The sequence below is a fragment of the Taudactylus pleione genome, unplaced genomic scaffold, assembly GCF_031769625.1.
Source record: "Taudactylus pleione unplaced genomic scaffold, aTauple2 ptg000040l, whole genome shotgun sequence".
Classification (NCBI taxonomy): Eukaryota; Metazoa; Chordata; class Amphibia; order Anura; family Myobatrachidae; genus Taudactylus; species Taudactylus pleione.
Genome location: NW_028284442.1, coordinates 3,094,659 through 3,115,272, shown reverse-complemented (window position 1 = coordinate 3,115,272; position 20,614 = coordinate 3,094,659). Strand labels below are relative to the sequence as shown.

Below are 20,614 nucleotides of genomic sequence, written 5' to 3'. Positions count from 1 at the left end.
CCTCGTTGATGTAGGTGGCCGAATCACGGAGATTGCCAATCAACTCCGCCTGTTCGGCCGGACAGTCGGATTCAAAAGAAGCCTCTAATGAATCCGCCCAGCGCTCCATCGCTCTGGCAACCCAGCAAATGGCCATAGCCGGCCGTGCTGCCCCCCCTGCAAGGGAATAAGCGGACTTCAGGCAGATTTCTACCTTGCGGTCCGTAACATCCTTAAGGGAGGACATGGATGGCATCGGCAATGTGGCACTACGGACAAGACGGGTCACGTGAGAATCCACCTGTGGAGGGGATTCACACTTAGCAAAATAATTATCCGCGAACGGATAAGCCACCGCCAGGCGTCTCTGCGGCTGGTATCTTTTGCCAGGTTGTTTCCACGCCTCCTCTAAATGGTCCACCAACTGACCCGAAAGAGGAAAGACTATGGCATCGCCCTTCACATCTTTGAAAAAGGCATACTTAGATTTAGCCGCTGGGGGAACTTCGTCCTCAATCACCAAGGCTGTGCGGACCGCCCGAATAAGTCCAGGAATATATACTTTGGACTTAGCATCAGCGTCCTTAGTATGGAAAGGTTCCTGATCGTAAGGATCCAGAATCTCCCCATCATCAGACGTCCCTTCGTCATCCTCATAAGGAGCGGACAGAGACGCCACCGGCCTTTTATGAGGCCGCATCACAGACTCCCCTTGCAACACATCCGACAAGTGCTGTACAGAACTCGTCAGGGAGTTAACCCACGCTGGCTCCTGAGAACCCGGGAGCGGGGAAATAGGGAGACTGTGGGGTACCACCAATTGTCGTGGGAACCCCTGCATGGGTGACGACACCACAGACTGCTGGGACAAACCCATCGGAGTAAACGCGGGCTGCGGAGCTAACTGGCCCACTAAAGCTGTTAACGCCTGAGCGAAACAAGCCCAGGGCGGCTCCTGTACCGGTGCTGTAACCGTAATAGGCCGCGCCATGGACAAACACTGCCGGCAAAGGCCCTCCGCGCTACCCTCCCCCTCCGCTAACGGTACTTTGCACGTGGTACACTGTAGCCGGAGGGGAAAATCACTTTCAGACATGATGGCACCACGTATGTGACCTCTCTCACCAATTAAGTATTAAATAGGCGAGAGACCACCCTGCAGCACCGCACCGCAAGGGCTTTAGCAGAAAGAACAGGGACAGTAATAAAGCTGACAGTTTAGAGAAGAAAAGTTACAGGCAGCGCTAGCACAGTCACATACAATGCAGAGAAATAACAATTCCTGCACTAACAGCGCTGATCACTCAACTACACAGACACAGGGCCTGGTAGGACACAGCGCTGCATACACAGACCTGAGCCACAGCGGAGGAGAGGTATGCGGGGGGACCCAGACCACGATGCTTCCTTCCAGACTTCCAGCAGCGTTCACCATGCGTTGCAGAGAAGATGGCCGCCGAGGAGCAGAGAGAAGCTGGCCTGGGGGAGGAGCGCTGACACAGGACCAGTCAGCACAGTGCAGAGAGGGCTGTGTGCAGCGGGGGAGGCGCCGGCTGTGAGACAGGGAAGGCGCGCTCCCCTGGCATGCATTTAACCCCTGGGACGCCGCAGCGCTACCGCTCTGCTGCGGTCCGCTGTCCCAGGGGGTAGTGGAAGCGCAGGTTGGTCGCCTGGCTCCACGCTGCAGCCAGTCCCCAGGGAGCCCCCTGCCTGGGGACTTAGGACCATGTGATCAGTGGGGACCCACCGCGGGACCCCGCTGCTTACCTCTGTCCCCCTTGAATCCGGCCATGGTCCGGAGCATCTGGGGTCACCGCTAGCTGTGACCCCAGACGCCCACCAGCATCCCCGGATCAGTACCGGCGTTCTGGTACCGGCGGGGTGTAGGGAAGACAGCATGGACGTCAGGACTGACTGTCCATGCTGTTCATCCAGATGTGCAGCCACAGCTGCATGAAGAAAAAGCTTCAGGGGCTCTTCTAGCCCCCACTCCAACAGGTGCACCCGACTCCGGCCGGGCACCAAACTAAACTGAGGTGCCTTGGCCCGGGGGCGGGGTATAGGAGGGGGACCTAGTGCATCCTGGGAGGCTGAAAGCTTAACTCTTTGGTGCCCTGCGACTGACGTCACACCTATACCCAAGGTATCCTGTGGAACCCTATGGACCCTGAAGTAGAAAATATTGTGATATATTAAACAAATAGTCCTGTGCGGAGTCAAATCCTGCATCCATCTCAAAGTTAACACACATGCAATTAGTTTATGCATAAAAGCTTAGGACTTGTAAAACTTAACTTTTATAAATCATAGCTTAAGCAATCTAATCAAATCACAATAACCATGGAGATTTGAAACTTATTTTCACTTTTAAGTTAACAGAAACACACGTTACTATTCACTGTCCATTCCATTACATCATGGTGAAGTGCCGGTAATAACATATGCTGCGCTTCATGAATACAGCTTCACAGAATACACAGTTCAAATACTATTTAGCAAGGTGTTGCAGTCCTCATCATGTAAGCGATTTTAACATTTTTAATTTAGACACTACTGAGCCACGCTCTGGAACAACAGAGTATCCAAGACTCTGGTTCTAACAGTAGGACTCCTAATGTAATGCAGTAGGATGGTTAGATCTTTAAGTGGAGTGCCTAGCTATGCAAATATGTCATATTTTATTAGCATTTTATGCCTCATATGTAAAAAAAAAAACAAGCTAGTAAAAAAAAAAAAAAAAAGTATATTTATATATAGATACTTAATAAAAATAATAATAATAATAACAATAATACTACTACTACATTTACAATTCATATCCATGCTATTTTGAATCTGAGTTGGACGCAAAGCGGCAGACAGATGGATAATGCGAGTATCCATCTGTCTATGCTAACGTCCATGTGGCTCATGCATCGCTCCTCCGCAGTTTCTGTGTATCGGCCCTTGCACCCACCCCATGCTGGGTACATAAACACCAGTCAGAAACAGGAGGCCCATATCAGTCCGCACATCTCAAACACCTATAGTAGTCAGGCAACAGGGCCAAGCCATTCTTGCAAGACGCATCTGTCCCGTGTGTACGCATGGTAACCACCCAGACACTCCCATTTCATGGAGGGCTATGCCCACTTGAGATCTGACAAATAAGAAGATCCTGACCACTTTGACCTTTTCTTTTTATATACAAGCGCAGATAGTTTGTTGTATTGGGTGCATGTGCAGTCTGCAGAGAATAGCAAGATGTGTCCATCTCAGAATCAGGTCCTATCTCAGGTGTTATAAAGGCAATTCTATTTTTGTACATGAAAGTCTACTAGAAAACAAATAATAAATAAAAGATATGATTTGAGCTTGTCTAGTACAGACAAACTGATGGAATGGGACAGCCCAAAAGTGCTAAAACAGGCTCAAGGAAGGAGGTGACAAAAAAAAGCTGTCATCTGAATTCACCGATAAATAAATATATAAAATTCACATTCAATACAACATATTGCAAATAACAATATGTACATAGCTTTGTGTCCATTTCTCTTTGCTTGCTCATAATTAATTTATCTTTATTACACTGGTCATGCCCTTAGATACATCACATCACACCTGTAATGTGCCATGGCCAAACCATACCATTAGACCACATCTTGAAGATATTGATGTATTGGGAGAGTATGACTAAATATAATCTGACTGGAAGGTAAAGGGAGATGAGAATGACACAGAAAGAAAAATAATGACATCCAAGTAAATGGGAGCTCTACAAGCTAATGAATAAGCTTATTACATAACTTCTTTACATGATTTTACATTTCTGTAAATATTTCTTTTAGACAAAGACTAAAAAAAAAAAAAAAAAAAGAAAGAAAAACATGGTTTGAGTGCCTTACAGACATTTCAAATGGAGTCTGATGAAATCACACATTAATTCAGTTCACATAAGTAAATGTAACACATCCACAACAGAAAAGAAGGCGCCAACAGAACAGTCACTGTGCACCTGTCAAAGGATACTGTTACTGCTCCAACACAAAGATGATACAGGGTGTGATGTACTATGTGGGTTGAACTGCTCCAGCACAGTCATGGATGAGGAGTCCCATATTTTAATATCATCACCAGCTGAAGCAAATCTGATGTTGTCCTGCATTGTTATTCCTGATAACAAAGAAGGGAAAATTGTCATAACCATTAATAGAATTCTAAGTAGTACATATTGTAATAAGAGGCAGGAAAAAAAAAATAAAAAAAAAGAGGACAGAAATGTAAACATTATCCAGACTATGGACATTACATAGTTATTAAAGGAGGAGGGGGAAGAAGGACATGTATCAATCAAGTTCAACCAGCAAATTGATCAAGAAGGCAGCAAAACTCAGTAGAGAAAAGCCCGATTTCAATTGAAAGGAACAATTTCTTCCTGTCACCATACTGCCACATTTGACTTCTCACTGGATCAACAAGTTAGCATGTGTTTTACATCAACGTCAGTATTCCGGTTTATTTTACACAGAAAGGTGTCCAGACCTTTCTTGAATCTACCCAGAGAAAGATCACAGAAAGCAGTTGAGCTTCAGTTCATGCTGTTAGTTGAAAAAAAAAAACATAGTACATTTGGCACATAACAGTGAAAAAGATGCATCATATTGCTTCTTAAGCTGGCCACACACTAGACCAACTTACATCCAACCAGCCAACTAGTTGATTGGTTGGAATGAAAATCTGGTAAGGGATGAAAGCAAATGACAATCAGCAATTTGCTCTCAAACGCCGGAAAATGGACAAAAACTGTTGTTTGAACAAATTGTTTAGATCAAACATTTAACAAAACTTGTCTGACGGCCATTTTCATCTGTTTTCTGGCATTTAGGAGCAAATTGCTGATCATCATTTACTCCCATACGTTACCAGACTTTCATTCCAACCAATCAACTAGTTGGACGGTTGGATGAAAGTTGGTCTAGTGTGTGGCCAGCTTTAGACTACTAACTAATCTAGACTAAAACTCTTGGGAGTCAATTCAATTAGGGACGATGTGCAAATATTTGCCCACTAAGGTACCATTTACGTAGTTGTTTTTCCTTTTCCCCCCTTTCGGATGCATGGAAAAGATATGATGCAGATGGATTAGCTGTGCCGTAACGATAAGGCACACTGCCCCTAAGTGATTCGACCACTTGGTGTCATACAGATAATGCCGAGTTATCTTATCATGCCATAAGTGCTGGGCATGCCTTCTAGAGTGATGAAAAAGGGGCGTAGCATGAAGCCACAACCCTCCGGCTACGCCCTTTCGGGAGCGTGCGCACAGACGTAGCCCTTCTCTTGGGCGGCGCCCTGCCTGATGTTCACCCTAGAGTGAACACTAAGTGGGGTATTCAATTAGGTGCAAAAAGTACCGGACTTTTCGCCGTCATCACTGGTTTTCCAATGCGGAAAAGTATTGCGCTCGTCCCCGGCGAATTCGGACCTGGAGAAAAGTCCTGACAGATTTGGGGAAATCAGCCCGACACCCCCAAAAGATGCACTGACATTGGGGATCACTAGATACCCCCAAATAGGCTTGCTGAAGGTATTTGGGGTACTTAAATGATCTCAATAGCTGCTAATTAGCATCTTTGCAGAAGTAGTGAGGAATGGCATTTAGCAGCTTTTATGCAGGAAATAAGTAGTTCCAGCAAGTTTGGGGTACATGAAAATGGGTGCTAGCATATTTTGAAGTTACTAAAGTGAAGTTTTAAAAAAAACTGTAAAAATCCACCTTCTGCAAACACCTGCAAACTTAAAAACACCTGGGACATACTTGGGGACCCCCCTGGAGTTTATTTCACTAGTTTTTAAGTTTGTCCCCCAACTTTGTACTTTTTCAAAGTAATTTTTTGGGGTATTGTTAAGGTGTTTTTAAACTTTTTTTTTTTTTTTTACAGTTAACCTTTGTGGGACTGTCCCAAGGGTGCTGGATGGTTCCCCCAATTTTGCACCCCGAAACCCCAATTCTGCACTTTTTTCCATCAGGTATCATAGGCGAATCTTTTTCGCAGATTCCAATGCATTGACTTTCCGCACCCGTGAAAAGTCTTTGGATTTGAATATGGGGATAAGTTTTCGCCTGGCGAAATGATGTCCCCGGCGAAACTTTTCCGCAGAAACTGACTTTTCGCACCTAATTGAATACCCCCCTAAGTCTTACATGAGGTGACAAATAACCCATAAATGTAAGATAACTTGGTGAGAAGCCAAGTGTCGTCATTTTTCAACTGCCTTATGAAGTGTTGCCAAGAAGACCACAAAGGTGTTTAAAACTTCAGATACAGTACACACAAACCTAGCCCTATGTCCAGACTTCACATCTTAAAAGCATACTTCATAACATTTAATAACTTCCCTGGAGATGGGTACGGGATGCCAGTGCTTGGTATCCCAGTGGTCAGAATCCCGACAGGGTTAGAATACAGACAGTAGTCGGTCAGTATTCTAACCCTTCCCCTCTCCCTACCCCCTAATACCTAAACCTAACCTCCCCCCTCCCAGCACCCTAAACCTTCCCCCTTAGTGCCTATACATAACCCTCCCCCTAGTGCCTAACCCTAACTCCAACCCCGCTACTTACCTTTGGGATTCTGGCATTCTGAGTCTGAACGCCGGAACCCCCGTGGTCAGCATATTGACTGCTACCCAATTCCCTGCAGGATTGAACATCATTTTAAAGCAATTGACGCAGAGCTAAAGCAAAAGCTTGTCATTGTGTATGTGGGAGTACAGATCTATTCACTTCCAGTACTATTTTCAGCATCACAAACTTGATCAATAGACTTTAAAGAACTCAGAGTCCTGTCCCAAGAAATATGCGGCATTAAGCAGACTGTAAATAGCTGTGAAACAGGCCAAAACCAGGTGTAAGAAAAGGTTCAATTTATCTTTTAAAACAAGCAATTTATCATTTACACATACTGCTATACAAGCTACCAAACATCAATTTTCTCCAACATGTTGAGGCACATTTTTCTTTTTGGTAGAATAGTCCCCTGCAAATTCCAAGTCAGATGAATACACTCTAAAAGTCAACTGTTTACTTGGAATAACAAAGTACACCAGGTATTATCCTTTCTGCCTATCAAACGCTAACTTCTCTACCCAGCATTGCTACAGGACATATTTCACACAACTAAAGATGCGACGAACGACACACGGGAGTGCGCAATAGTACATACACACTGGACGATGTGGAAGATTTGTCATTCCGATTCGTCCCAAAACTACAAATAGTCCCATATATCGTTTAGTGTGTACCTAGTTTTAGGGTCCTTGAGGATCGGTTTGGCCACCCCTGCCATACTGGGTACCACTTCTGTTAGCCAAGATCAGGAATGGAGGCTACAGTGGGCACAGGCGCAATTAACAGCTTTCTACTCCTGGAATCCAAACATGAACTATCAGACAGTAATCTGCCACTTAATGCACCACTTTGGTAAACAAATATTTAACTGTCACTAAGTCTGGGTATACACTTAGCGACCCGCCAATGCAATGCCCGATGAACAATATATTGCACGGTCAGTACACTGCACGATCCAATGAACAACCACCCGATATTTAGTTCATCGGCACCATTGACCTTGCCGGCAGCTGGGTCGCTGAATCAGCCATGCAGGCAGGCAGTTGGAAAGACACCAATGAACGACCCACGGGAGCGCATATAAGTGTGTACACACTAGACATGTTCCCGATATGTTGGCCCAATCTACGAGATCAGAAAACATATCATCTAGTGTGTACCCAGCTTTAGAAGAAACCAAGTATAAATATATTTCAGGGAAAAATTATAGCTTGCTTGTTATTTTTAGATACATTGACATTTTTAATGTTTAAACCATTTCTAGCCAAAGAAAACCCTATTTGTCTACTAAAAATAAAACATTTACTTCAGTGTAAGCAATGTAAAAGCTCATAATGTAATAAACATTAAAAAACATCAACAATGGTCTCGTCACTATAGTACATTACAAGGACAGTTCAAACAATGTGCTTTATTACTGAGGGCTTTTGTTTTATTTTTAAATATATTTTTATTCTTAACACAGCCTTTTCTAGTGACATTACTGAAGAGAGACCAAATAGCAATACAGGTTGAGTCTCCCATATCCAGAATACTTGGGACCAGGGGTATTTTGGATAACGGAATATTCCGTATTTTGGAATATTTGCATTTCATAATAAAATATCTTGGGAATAGGACCCCAATATACACGCAGAATGCATTTATGTGTTATATATACCTTATACACACAGCCTGCAGGTAAATGTATTCAATATTTTCAATAATTTTGTGGTTCAAGCAAAGTTTGTGTACATACATAATTAATTTATGTTTCATATTCACCTTATACACACAGTCTGAAGGTAATGTTATACAACATTTTTAATAATTTGTGCCTTAAAGTTTGTGTACATTGAACCATCAAAAATCAAAGATTTCATTATCTGTCATGCCAAAATTATTCCGTATTTCGGAATATTTGGATATGGGAGACTCAACCTGTACTTACAAAGCTACAAGACAATCAAATAAAAGGGACGCATTTGTCTATGTACTGGTAAAAAAAAAGAAAAAAAAAAAAGAAAAAATGTAACCACCTTTTCTAGTACTATTTATTATATATCAAGAGGTAAGGATAAATAAAATAAACAAATGTTATAGGAAACTTTTCATCACGCCAACGGTTTATAGGATGAAACCGTTTACAATCATTGAGCAGTGAAATCTAAATTTGTATTTGTCACGAATGTATTACTTTTATGGTTTCTTGATGCGGTGGAACTTTGAAAAAAAGAATTCACAACTTGAAAAATTAAATCTCCTTTATTACAACTATCCACTTGTGAGAAGCCATGTCTCGCATATAACCAGATTGAATCTTGAATCTATTGTTGACACACTATCAGAAACAGCAAAAGGCTAGTGTACACTATAGACTACCTGTGCTGTACTGCCATTAGTTTCAGAAAGTCCTTTCCCACCACATTACCTACACAGAAGCAGCAAGCAAAGAAACAAATTCACTACTCTCAAAATAATATCAAGGATTAAACTGGAAACACAAACTGCAGTCAATTTCTCAGGACCATGAGTGACCATAAGAACTACAGCCACAGTAGTTTGTCATAATACAGCAATTAATATGGTCAACAACATCTGCCATTGCGGTACCAGAATTAAATCAGTTGAGGTCTTTATCTTTAAAAATTTAATCCCTTTTTAAAGCACAAAATAAATGTTATAAAATACCTTATACATTGTCAATAATACAGTTATTTGTACCTTTGCGAGATACATGCTTTCCTTTTGTGGTATATGATAGGAATTGTATACACTAGTGCAGGGGTTCCCTGACTCGTTCCTCAAGGCAGCCCAACAGTGCACGTTTTAGAAATAGCCTTGCTTGTGCACAGATGGTATAATCAAACCTACTGAGGTACTAATTTAGTCACCAGTGCTTAAGCATGGATGTCCTTAAAACCTGGACTGTTAGGGTGCCTTGACAACCAAGTTTGGGAACCACTGCCTTAGTCAAAACTTTAGCCCAGAGGTTTCCAAACTCCGCCATTACAGTCCAGGTATTAAAGGATATCCATGCTTGAGTCCAGATTGTTAAATCATATTGACTGAGGTACTGACTAAAGCTGGTACACTTGTCCAATCCTCGGCAGATCCAACTCCCGACCGACAGGTCTGCCCGACATTGGACAAGTGTGTTCCCGCCACAGACCGACCCTGGCCGCTTGTCGGGTCTCCTGGTTTTTAAAAAAGCTTAAAAGCTAGGAGACCCAACTGCCGACCAGGCAAACGATATTGTAGTGTGTAGGCTGCAGAGACCAGTGCTGCCAACCAATATCCAGTGCAGACAGCCCAGCAAACTATCAGCGTAGCGGGATCCGAAAGACTCCCGCAACCATCTGCGCTGCTGGACGCTACGGGAATCGCTGTGGGGTGAGACGGCGGAAACCATGGCAGCGGCAGCGGAGGGACTTTAAATATTTACCTGTGCAGAGTTTGGCAGTGGGCATAATAGCGGCAGACGCGACTTCCCATTTCAAAAATTCACATTTCAGCACGATGCACCAATTTTTTAATTCAAGGTAGTCAATCACGGCTCGCCGCATCATCGCTCCGCCCTCTTTTGCCGTATATTAGCCAGCGCAAGGCAACAGGAGTCAGTCCGGCGGCGGAGCGAAGAAGAGCGCTTGAAGGTTGAAGATGCCAAGGAAGTCCTGAGGGGGCGGCAGACATGCAAAAGAGCTTAAAGGCCGCCACTACCCAAGTGAGGGTGCAGTGAAAAACTACTAAAACATTCGGTGATGTGTATTTATTTTAATATTTTCTTTACAGGCAGACTACAGGTGCCAGCAGTTCCTTTATATCCGGGCACATTGGCGCTTGTGGTTCTCCAAGTGATGGCATGCCGAGATTGGCCTGCTGGGACCTGTAGTCCACCTGTAAAGAATAATATTTCAATTTTTGCTCAAACTGCTATCAATCCACCACCTACAGCCCAGGAGTACCGTGGATAGCCCTGTGCTTCATCCCAGGCCTTGGGTGCCATGGAGAGGGGGGACTCCACTTCCCCAGGAATCCCCAGCCTGGACTGAATAGTTAGGGTGACAATGCTTTGGCTGGGGGACCCAGTCAAGTGTGTCCCCTGGCTATGGCATTATCCCCCTCCCCCCCTGCTAGTGGAACCTGGTGCTGGTTCTAAAAATATGCTACTTTTGTTCCCTGTATATTTTAGAACCAGATGCCTCTTCCAGCAGACAGACTGGTTTGCTGAAAAATTGGATGAGTAGCAAGATTCGAATGTAGAATCTGCGAACAGGTCTGCGGTATGATTGTATAAATGATCTGAACCGCGGTCTGATCTTCCGCGGATTGGACAAATGTGTAGCTTAAATCAACTGCGCTCAGTTTTGGAACCTCTGCTTTAGTCAACACCCATTCTATCCCCATTTTACCAATCTGCAAAGTATGAATTGATATCTTGCCGTTAGTTGCAGTAAGAAAATCAACAAAATCTAGACAGGAAAATGCAGTGGGAGAAAAACAATCTAACTTTCCATATTTATGCCCGTCCAAAGTCCCCATCACATTTAGCCATACTTATGGATTTACTAGACATTAAGTGGTCGTTAGTACTAAACTATACTGTTAGAAAACATAAAACAAGTTTTAGGACAATAAAATTGACCCCACAGCATTTTTCAGACCTAAAGACAACTATGTAAGGTATGTCGTCTACTTCCTAATATTCTTATCTATCAAGCAGCTGATTATGTTATACTAACATTTCTAGCTTTACTAACTTCTACCTCTCATTATGTATAGCGGACATCAGGCAGAGAAAACAATGAGTGTCAGGCAGAGGTAGGAAACTAGGAAGCCTGAAGCTGTACCATAACAGCAACAGGAGTGTGGTATGATATGCCTATCTAGTCATCATGTCGACATGGACATAATGTCGACATTCTACATTTCTACCTAATAACATCCCCGACAGCAATATATATGCACCACTCGGGGCTGAGACCTGCCCCAAACTCTTGCGCTCTTGGCATTGATATCATGCAGTTAAATGACCAATCATTCGGTGCAATCAATGCCAAAAGAACACAGATGACACATTCAATGCACCGCCTGCAGTGATTACATAAATGACCGACCGTATGCTGTCAATGCCAGGAATGTGGGACTTGGCAGTCTGGGGAATGTGTAAAGGGGAGTTGCTTGGTATCCTAGGAGTCAAAATGGAGGGTTCTGGGGTACAGACTTAAAAATCCGTTGTTGGTACTAGTCAACAGTTCTCTTTTCTGTAAGTATATTATTTTAACCATCAGAAACATTGGTGCATCATATGATCCACTGCATCTCACACAGCACTATGTATGTGTACTGAAGTGAATTCTGTATTTTTCTACATACATTATAGTGGCGATTAATTAATGGCAATTTATGGCTCTCTGTATATCCTCTACTGTTTCTTCGGACCACCAATCTGAGGTATAGATAACACCATCTAAACAAGGTGTCACCCAATGGCAGAAAGAAAACTCTTGTGCGAAAAAAAATAGAGGCACCCCAGTAGTACGGGATAATCACTGCTTCATAAATAAACTCCTAACGGTGGTATCACTTGTGCACTTCCAAGCAGGAAAACCTAGCGTTCTGAAGCCAACTAGTGACGCATTCCCTACTATATAGCAGCACCTCTGTCAGTCCAGCATGGAAATATGCCACTAATGCAGAAAATTATAAAACCTTACTGTAGAATCACCCTCAGTAAATCAGGAGAAAGACTTAAGGCCCCCATACATCAGCAATCTGAAAACCACAATTTAACAATTTGAAGATTTATTGCCCTATGTTAGGATTTCCCAATCTAGCAATCTGCGCCCATACATCACAGATCTTTTTCAGTGATTTGCAGATCGATTGCAGCAAACACAGATCTGCCAATCTTGAAAGGCCCATCCTTTTACTGGTAACTGTCTGCAAATCTGGTGACCATGTCCATACACTAGCGATCTACAGCCCCAATCCATCTGTGACATCCAACATGTTGGACGATCTGATTTAACAATTCCAATCACTTTTTGGTTGCAATCTGCGATCTGTGAAACCAATACATTGCAGATTTTTATACACAATTGATTGCAAATTGCAGAATTGCCACAATCGATTGCTGATGTATGGGGGCCTTAACATTTAACAGGCCCAACCAAAACTTGGTTTCAGATAATGCATGCTTTAGCCATGTATGGTTCTGTGCTAACTAAAATTTACATAGTATTAAAAAAAAAAAAAAATTGTAGGACAATTTCAAAGAATGAAGTTGGCCCTCAATAGTGCTCAAATTAAATTAAAGGAAAAAAGTAAATTCTTTATTAAGATGTTAACAGTGAAAATAATACACCAAAACAATCATGTTAAAATATCACTATAAGCCCAGGTACACATCAGGCGATATAATAGACATTATATTACTGGGACGCGGATCGGAACCATACATCACCCATATCGCTCAGTGTGTACCCTCAATCGTGCATCATCGGCGACACTGGCACATCTGATGTGCTGCACATCAGATGGGATGACGTCGCTGACGACGGCATACAGGTGAATGTAAAGGTGCATACACACTAGACTATATGCTCCCTGAGCGATATCGTCTAGTGTGTCCCCGGCATGCTGTGCTCAATGTCGTTCATGACATTGAGCACAGCCGCTGAACGATATCATTAGCGATATCGTTCAGCGCCGGGCTCTCTCACCCATTCCCTGACATGCAGCAACCTGACGAGGACGTCAGGTTGGCCTGCATGTCAGCGCGATGAACGATGATGACGAACGACTCGCGGGAACGCGCGTCGTCGTCATCGTTCATCTTTTTTGTGTTAAAAATGGACGATAAAGTGGACGACTGAACGATAACGATATCGTTATCGTTCAGTCGTCCACTTTAATCGCCCAGTGTGTACGCACCATAAGGGTATAACATGCTGTCGTACACCAGACCGTGCAGTGTTTACAGCCGCCCGATATATGCTTCCATAGAGCATCGCGTCGTTCTGATGTGTACCCGGTCTAAATAACCCCAATCTTGTAGAGGTGCGATTACAAAGACGTTGGTATAAAACAACACACACTGAGAGGTCAGAGTAACAGTCCAGAGCACTATAGGACATCGCGTTATACATGGAGACTGTTGTCCCAGCAGAGTCAGTATAATAATAAAGTCTCGGAATTACAGATGGGATGATAGAGACAATACGAGGCACAGTGTAGATGTAGGGGACGCAGCAAGTAAGTTTAGGAAAGAAGCAGAGTGTCCCCGGCCGCCGCACACTGGCCGCTGTGTACTGCACACTCCCGATATAGTCAGGGACAAGGCGCCGCGTTCAACCCTCCCGCCAAATCATGTACGTGTCCCCCCCCCCCCCCAATACACAGAGGGGAGTCTCCGTGTCACTCGCAGCGGAAGGCCGGGACGCGTTCAGCCTGTTGCCTGGAAACCCCGGTATCCCATGTCCCCCTCACCTGACAGCCGCGCTCTTCCCCCGCCTCCCCTACTCTGCATCCCGGGCCGGGAGGGGGACGCGCCGTGACGTCACTCCGCCTGCACCAACTGTTGCCCGGCCGCGAGCGCTCATTCGGCGTGCTAGCTCACGTGGGGCATCAGGCTCACGCGCAACTGGCTTCAACTTTCAGCTGCGGGCGAGGGGGGGGGGGGACGGTGGTAACACACATGTCATGTAGGCGTGTCCTAGCTGCCCTAACTATAGCTAACGGTTAAATATAACGTCACACACAGATGTATGATATTTTTTTTAGTATTTTTCAGATTGAGGGCCCCATTTTACAGCAATGCATAACCCCTTTAGTGCTCACTATGTGGGTTATGTCATCCTTTCTGTATTTAACCACTTAACTGACAAATTTTTCCAAAAACCGCTCCGAAATTGTCGAGTTTTTTTTATGATTGAATTAGGTCAGGAACAGCTTTTTAAAACTTATGCAACACGATTTTGTAAAAAAATCAAAAAAATTTTAAACGCTGTTAACCATAAAAATGGCACCTTTTATGGTATAAAATAGTGATGGCCATCAATAGAAACATCGATTGTGACCACAACTGCCAATGTTTCCTTAACATCGGTTGGTGGCTGCTAAATAAATATATATATATATATATATATATATATATATATATATACATATACATACACACTGCTCAAAAAAATAACGGGAAGACTAAAATAATGCATCCTAGATCTGAATGAATGAAATATTCTTATTAAATACTTTGTTCTTTACATAGTTGAATGTGCTGACAGAAAATTACACAAAAATTATGATTGGAAATCAAATTTATTAACTCATGGAGGTCTAGTTTTGGAGCCACACTCACAATTAAAGTGGAAAAACACACTACAGGCTGCTCCAACTTTGATGTAATGTCCTTAAAACAAGTCAAACTGAGGCTCAGTAGTGTGTGTGGCCTCCACGTGCCTTATTTATGGAGCCGAGTGCCGCACATTCTGACATATATATATATATATATATATATATATGTCAGAACGTGCGGCACTCAGCTCCATAAATAAGGCAAATACACGACTGGGTAAATCAACGGTTCAGTGTTCACAACACAATCATCAGGATGATACTATCCTGATGATAGTGTCGTGAACACTGAAATTTTGATTTACCCAGTTGTGTATTTGACTTATTTATGGAGCTGAGTGCCGCACGTGCTGACTCCCATTGTTCCTATTTGTGAGGGTACCAGTCACAGTTATTTGTGGTTTAGTGGGAGTGCTGGACCTTCAGATGTGAGATATATATATATATATATATACATACACACACTATATATATATATATATATATATATATATATATATTGTGACACAGTTGGGATAGGGGTCCCTCTCCGGGGGTAGATGGCCTCCCTCTTTACATACAGCCGTAGAAACAGGAAACAAGTTTGGAAATCTCGTACAAATCGGTCGGCGCCAGTCTTTATTGTGCCACACACAAAAATATAAACAAAAGCATAAACAAAAGGCCTAGCCCGGCTGGACACTAACTACACAGCAGATTCCCTTGCTACAACAATGGTAGGGCCTATTGCCCTTACCATCAGCAAAACACGTGCACAGTACTTACAGGGTTTTAACCAAGTGTCTCTGAACAGGCTAGACTGCCAGCTCCCCAGGTATGAGACACTCAGCCACAAACAAACCCAGCTGAAATCAGCCAGTTCCAGGTGGAAGCCCTAATGAGCCTTCTACCAGGCTGAAAGGCCCAAGACCTGGAGTGGTCTGTGGATGGAGCCCTCCCTCTCCTCACATCCACACCCCCAGGACCAATTCCGGCTTTTCACAGATGCCGACATTACTAGTCTGCTTTTCTAACAGACTTCTCCTGTGGGTTTTAAAAGACATAAGACAGGAATCTCAGACAAATATAGAAGCCATTCCACACTTCTCCAGTGCTTCTATATACATTGTCACGGGCTGGGAAATTGGAAGGGGTGGACCCGAGCTTGGTTGAGTGACAGAGACACCTGGACCAGAAGGGAGTTTGAATTTAGATGGTTTAATGTAATTCTTTAACATACAGATGAAAGAGGACTAACAGTGATGGTAAATAAAGTCCTTGGTGCAGAGATGCACAACTGTGGATACTTAAAACAACCACAAAAGTCTCTGAGGTTCAGGGGGTACTGTGGAGGAGAATTGCAGGGTTAAATATTGTAGAACTTGTAGATGAGTTGAATACTGTAGCAGAGTAGAATATATCTCCTGGATGGAGTATGCAGGATTGGGAAAGCACTTTGAATAGAACTCCGGGATGGAATGTGCTGGATTGGGTGAGCACTTGGAATAGAACTCCAGGATGGAGTGTGCTGGATTGGGTGAGCACTTGGAATAGCACTCCGGGATGGAGTGTGCTAGATTGGGCAGGAGTACTCCCGGCTGGAGTACGCAGGAACAGAGTCGCAGGTGAACTGGAAACAGCAGGGCTCAGAAGCATAGGTCTGACTAGAGCAAGAGCACTATTGTACTGGCAATGAGACAGAGTCAGGGAAGGGCTTTTATACCCCTGGCCGGATGGTGATTGGCTGGAGTCACTGGAGAGCGCTGCTGACTGGATGGGGTTGGATCACCTGACCTGATCAAAGATGGCTGCGCCCATGATCTGGATGTCTGGCATGCAGAAGCACAGGAAGTGCATGGAGAGGCAGCAGGAACAGCTAGGCAACAGCGGGGATGCAAGGAACCACCTTCTGGCATAGGCCCCACTCTGGATTCCCCTGAAAGCAGCGGCCAGCGACTCAGCAAGCCGCGATGACAGCAGCACATGGAAAGATGCAGGGGTCTCTGACGGAGGTCTCTAGCACGGTTTGTGACAGTACCCCCCTTTTAGAAGTGGACTCCGGTCACTTTCTAGGCTTGTGAGGAAACTTAACATGGAAGGCTTTTAGAAAAGCAGGAGCATGAACATCAGTAGCAAAGATCCAAGTTCTCTCTTTTGGACCATAGCCCTTCCAGTCAAAAAGGTATTGAAGTCGTCCATAGCGACAGCGGGAATCCAGGACCTTCTGGATCTCTAATTCTTGACCACGCTGAGTGTGGACACTAGGGGCCAAATGAAATAGGGTGAGAGTTTAGAAAATGTGAGAGTTTAGCAGTAAACTCTCACATTGGTTGAGTTTTATCTTCAAATGGGAAAACATCTGAATGAGATTTTAAATCGTGAGAGGTTTTTAAGTCTAAAAAAACATGCAAGTTCACTCTGTTACTTTGTGTTTGGACTCTATTACATTGGCAAAGTTTAAAAAGTGTCAGAAACTCTCACTTTTCTAAACTCTCACCCTATTACATTTGGCCCTAGGTGTCTTAGGGTGAGTTCTTTGAAATTGGTTCAAGACCAGAGGTTTTAGGAGCGATACGTGGAATGAGTTAGGGATTCGTAAAACAGGAGGTAATTTTAGCTTAACAGCCACTGGGTTAATGACCTTTTCCACAGAGAATGGACCGATGAATGGTGGAGGGAACTTCATGGATGGAATACAAAGTCTAAGGTTTCGGGTAGATAACCATACCTCGTCTCCAGGTTGTAACTTTGGAGCGGCTCGTCTCTTGCGATCAGCAAATTTTTTGTAGTGTCTGGAGGCTTTTAACAATGAGGAAAGGACCTTCTCCCAGATAGCCGTCAGATGCTGAAGAGTATCTTTAGCAGCTGGTATATCAATAGTCGGAACCAATGGGAAATCGGGTAGGCGAGGATGTTGACCATACACGGTATAAAAGGGTGTATTCTCCATGGAGGTATGATAGTGATCATTGTGAGCAAACTCGGCCCAAGGAAGCAGCTCCAACCAGTCATCTTGAGAAGATGAGACGAACAAACGAAGGAACTGCTCTAGGTCTTGGTTCACCCTCTCCGTTTGCCCGTTGGTCTGAGGGTGATAGGCCGTGGAATATTTAAGTTTTACCTGCAGAGCTGAGCACAAGGATCTCCAAAACTTGTCCACAAATTGGACTCCTCTGTCAGAGATGATATCTTGAGGAAGGCTATGTAAATGGAAGATCTCCTTAATGAAGAGTTGTGCAAGCTGGGACGCAGAAGGCAGACCTGTTAACGGCACAAAATGATGAATTTTGGAGAATCTGTCGACAACTACCCATATGGTGTCAGGTCCTTGAGATGGAGGCAAGTCCGTAATAAAGTCCATGGATAAATGGGACCAGGGATGTCAAGGAACAATGAACGGATGCAGTAGACCAGGAGATGTTTTCCTAGAAATTTTATGTTGAGCAACAAAGTCTTTGACATCAGTTCTCAACGTAGGCCACCAATAAGAGCGTGGAATGAATTTGACAGCCTTCTCAACTCCAGTATGTCCAGAAAATCGGGAAGCGTGGGCCCAATGTAACAGCTTCTTACGAAGATCCGGGGCCACGAAGGTCTTTCCCCGAGGAGGATCTGGCGTGAGCCTAGCAGAGGCAAAGGACGTGGGATGCAGAATTGGAGGAGGAGGTTCCTGCTTGACCTCTTGTTCAGAATCCAGGGAGCGGGACAAGGCATCAGCCTTTGTATTCTGAGGACCTGGACGATAGGAGAGTTTAAAATCAAATTGGGAGAAAAACAGTGCCCATCTTGCCTGTCTGGAATTTAGACATCTGGCAGTCTGTAAATAGAGCAAATTCTTACGGTCAGTAAAAACTGAAATGGGAAACGAGGCTCCTAGCAAGTAACTAGGAGTTCTTGGTCTCCGATGGGATAATTCCTTTCTGCCGGTAGGAATCTTCAAGAGAAGAAACTGCAGGGTATACGCACAGAGGCACATTTTGGTGCCCTGTGTACATAAAAAACATTGGTGCTGCTATCCACAATTGGAGTAGGGAGAGTGCAGGCATCAGCGCGATTCAGGGAGCCTGCCCATTGTTTTAAAGCAGCATCTGGCAGGCTATTACATTTCCACCCAAGCCTTTTCATAGGTGTACTTCCTAAAATAAAGTGTTATAGTTATTTTATATGCACTGGTTGGTCAAGTAAGTGTAATCGCTCAAAATTAAATAAGCTTTAGTGATAGCAATTCATGTGATAGGTTTGCTCATAAACAGGATCCATAGCATATCCTTCAGAAACCTTAGAGTAAGATGTATTGTTGTTATAGCTGACGATCGGAAAAAAAAGAGAAATATATAATAAATGGAGCCATATAAGAATAATAGCACACAATTGTGTCATTGTCACTGTTGGAACACTAATTGATGCATTATAAATAAATGATGATGTCGGTATTTGAATATGAACCAAGGAGACCTGATACTAATGAGAACTTCACTCCTTAAATACATTACTATTTTTCCTGGTAACAACGTATGATTAAACATATGAAATTCATTCAAACGTGTCCCAATTCTCACTGTTCACTAATAATCACATTTAGAATGAGAGAAAAAAATTAACTAAACTACACATTTTAAGGTTATAGAGACAAAGTAGAAAAACAGCATTCAGCTATATGTGGCCACAATGCGGACAGGCCATCAATCCACCTACAGATGTCTTGTGGGAAATATATTTTTACAGTATATTGCATTTCACATTTGCTGTGCTGTTTTCCAATCACATCGCACTTGTGTGACAATAGATTTAGATGTGCCTTTCTCAGAGTGTGACAGGGCACAGACCTGAAAACCAGACAGATCAGTTAAGTCACCATTTCGCTTCAGTTAAGACAGTTTTAATGCAGATGTTTTTACACGAAACATATTCATGTTATTTCAGATATACAAACTATTTGGTACATTGTTCAACAAATGTTCCTGTTGTCTTACAATAATACATCTACAGTTTAAATGGCTTTTTTAGTAATAATTAAGGACATAATTAACGTAAAACAAGAGTTAGCTCAACAAGATTTAATAAAAATCAGTGCTACAGCCAGCATGCATATTGTTGTAAGTGAATGTGAAACAATTAAGGGGTTCAAAAGAAACCCTTCGTTCCGGGAACTAAATTATAATGAGGGGTGGTTCCAGGCAATTAAATAATGGTACCCCTCAGCTGCTCGGTTAAAAACAGAGAGTGACTGCACACTGAAAATTAAAGGAACAAAAAAAACAAAAATAAGCACTTGAGATGATATACTGTAGCTTAGTGGTAAAAATTTTAATTAATATTGCATCCTTCCTAAAATATCATGCAACAACAAATATAAATATAAACTAACACATAAATATGAATAAACAGATGTCACATAAATAAACTGTTTTCTGAAGTCATCAAGGGGTGTTAAATAACATCACTTTTGCTGCTCTGTAGATAGCAAATAAGTGACCCATTTCTTTTAACCAAAATCTACACAGAGGGACTCATATGTGGGCATATACAACCCCTAGTTGTGCAACTGTATACTTTTATAATAAATAGAAAAAAATGTTGTGTCCCTTATTTGCAAATTATTCATACAGAGCCTTTAAAAAGTTACTCATGTTAATGCAACACGTTGGTTTGCACCACCCAAGTTTCTAAGTGATTTTCTGCTCAAAATATTCCCGGTGTGTGTCTGGA

General features: G+C 43.1%; 1 protein-coding gene across 1 annotated transcript in view; it reads right to left on the bottom strand.

Annotated features, from left to right (window-relative positions):
• The window catches only part of NEDD1 (NEDD1 gamma-tubulin ring complex targeting factor), a 77,336-nt gene extending 63,114 nt beyond the window's left edge, over positions 1-14,222 (bottom strand). Inside the window, exons 1-2 of the mRNA XM_088453688.1 lie at positions 14,060-14,222; positions 3,988-4,131 (exon numbers count right to left, since the gene is read on the bottom strand). Coding sequence (XP_088309814.1) covers positions 3,988-4,131; positions 14,060-14,099 — 184 coding nt within the window. The 5' untranslated portion in view covers positions 14,100-14,222. The remainder of the gene's footprint in view (positions 1-3,987; positions 4,132-14,059) is intronic.
• Between the last annotated feature and the right edge of the window lie 6,392 nt (positions 14,223-20,614).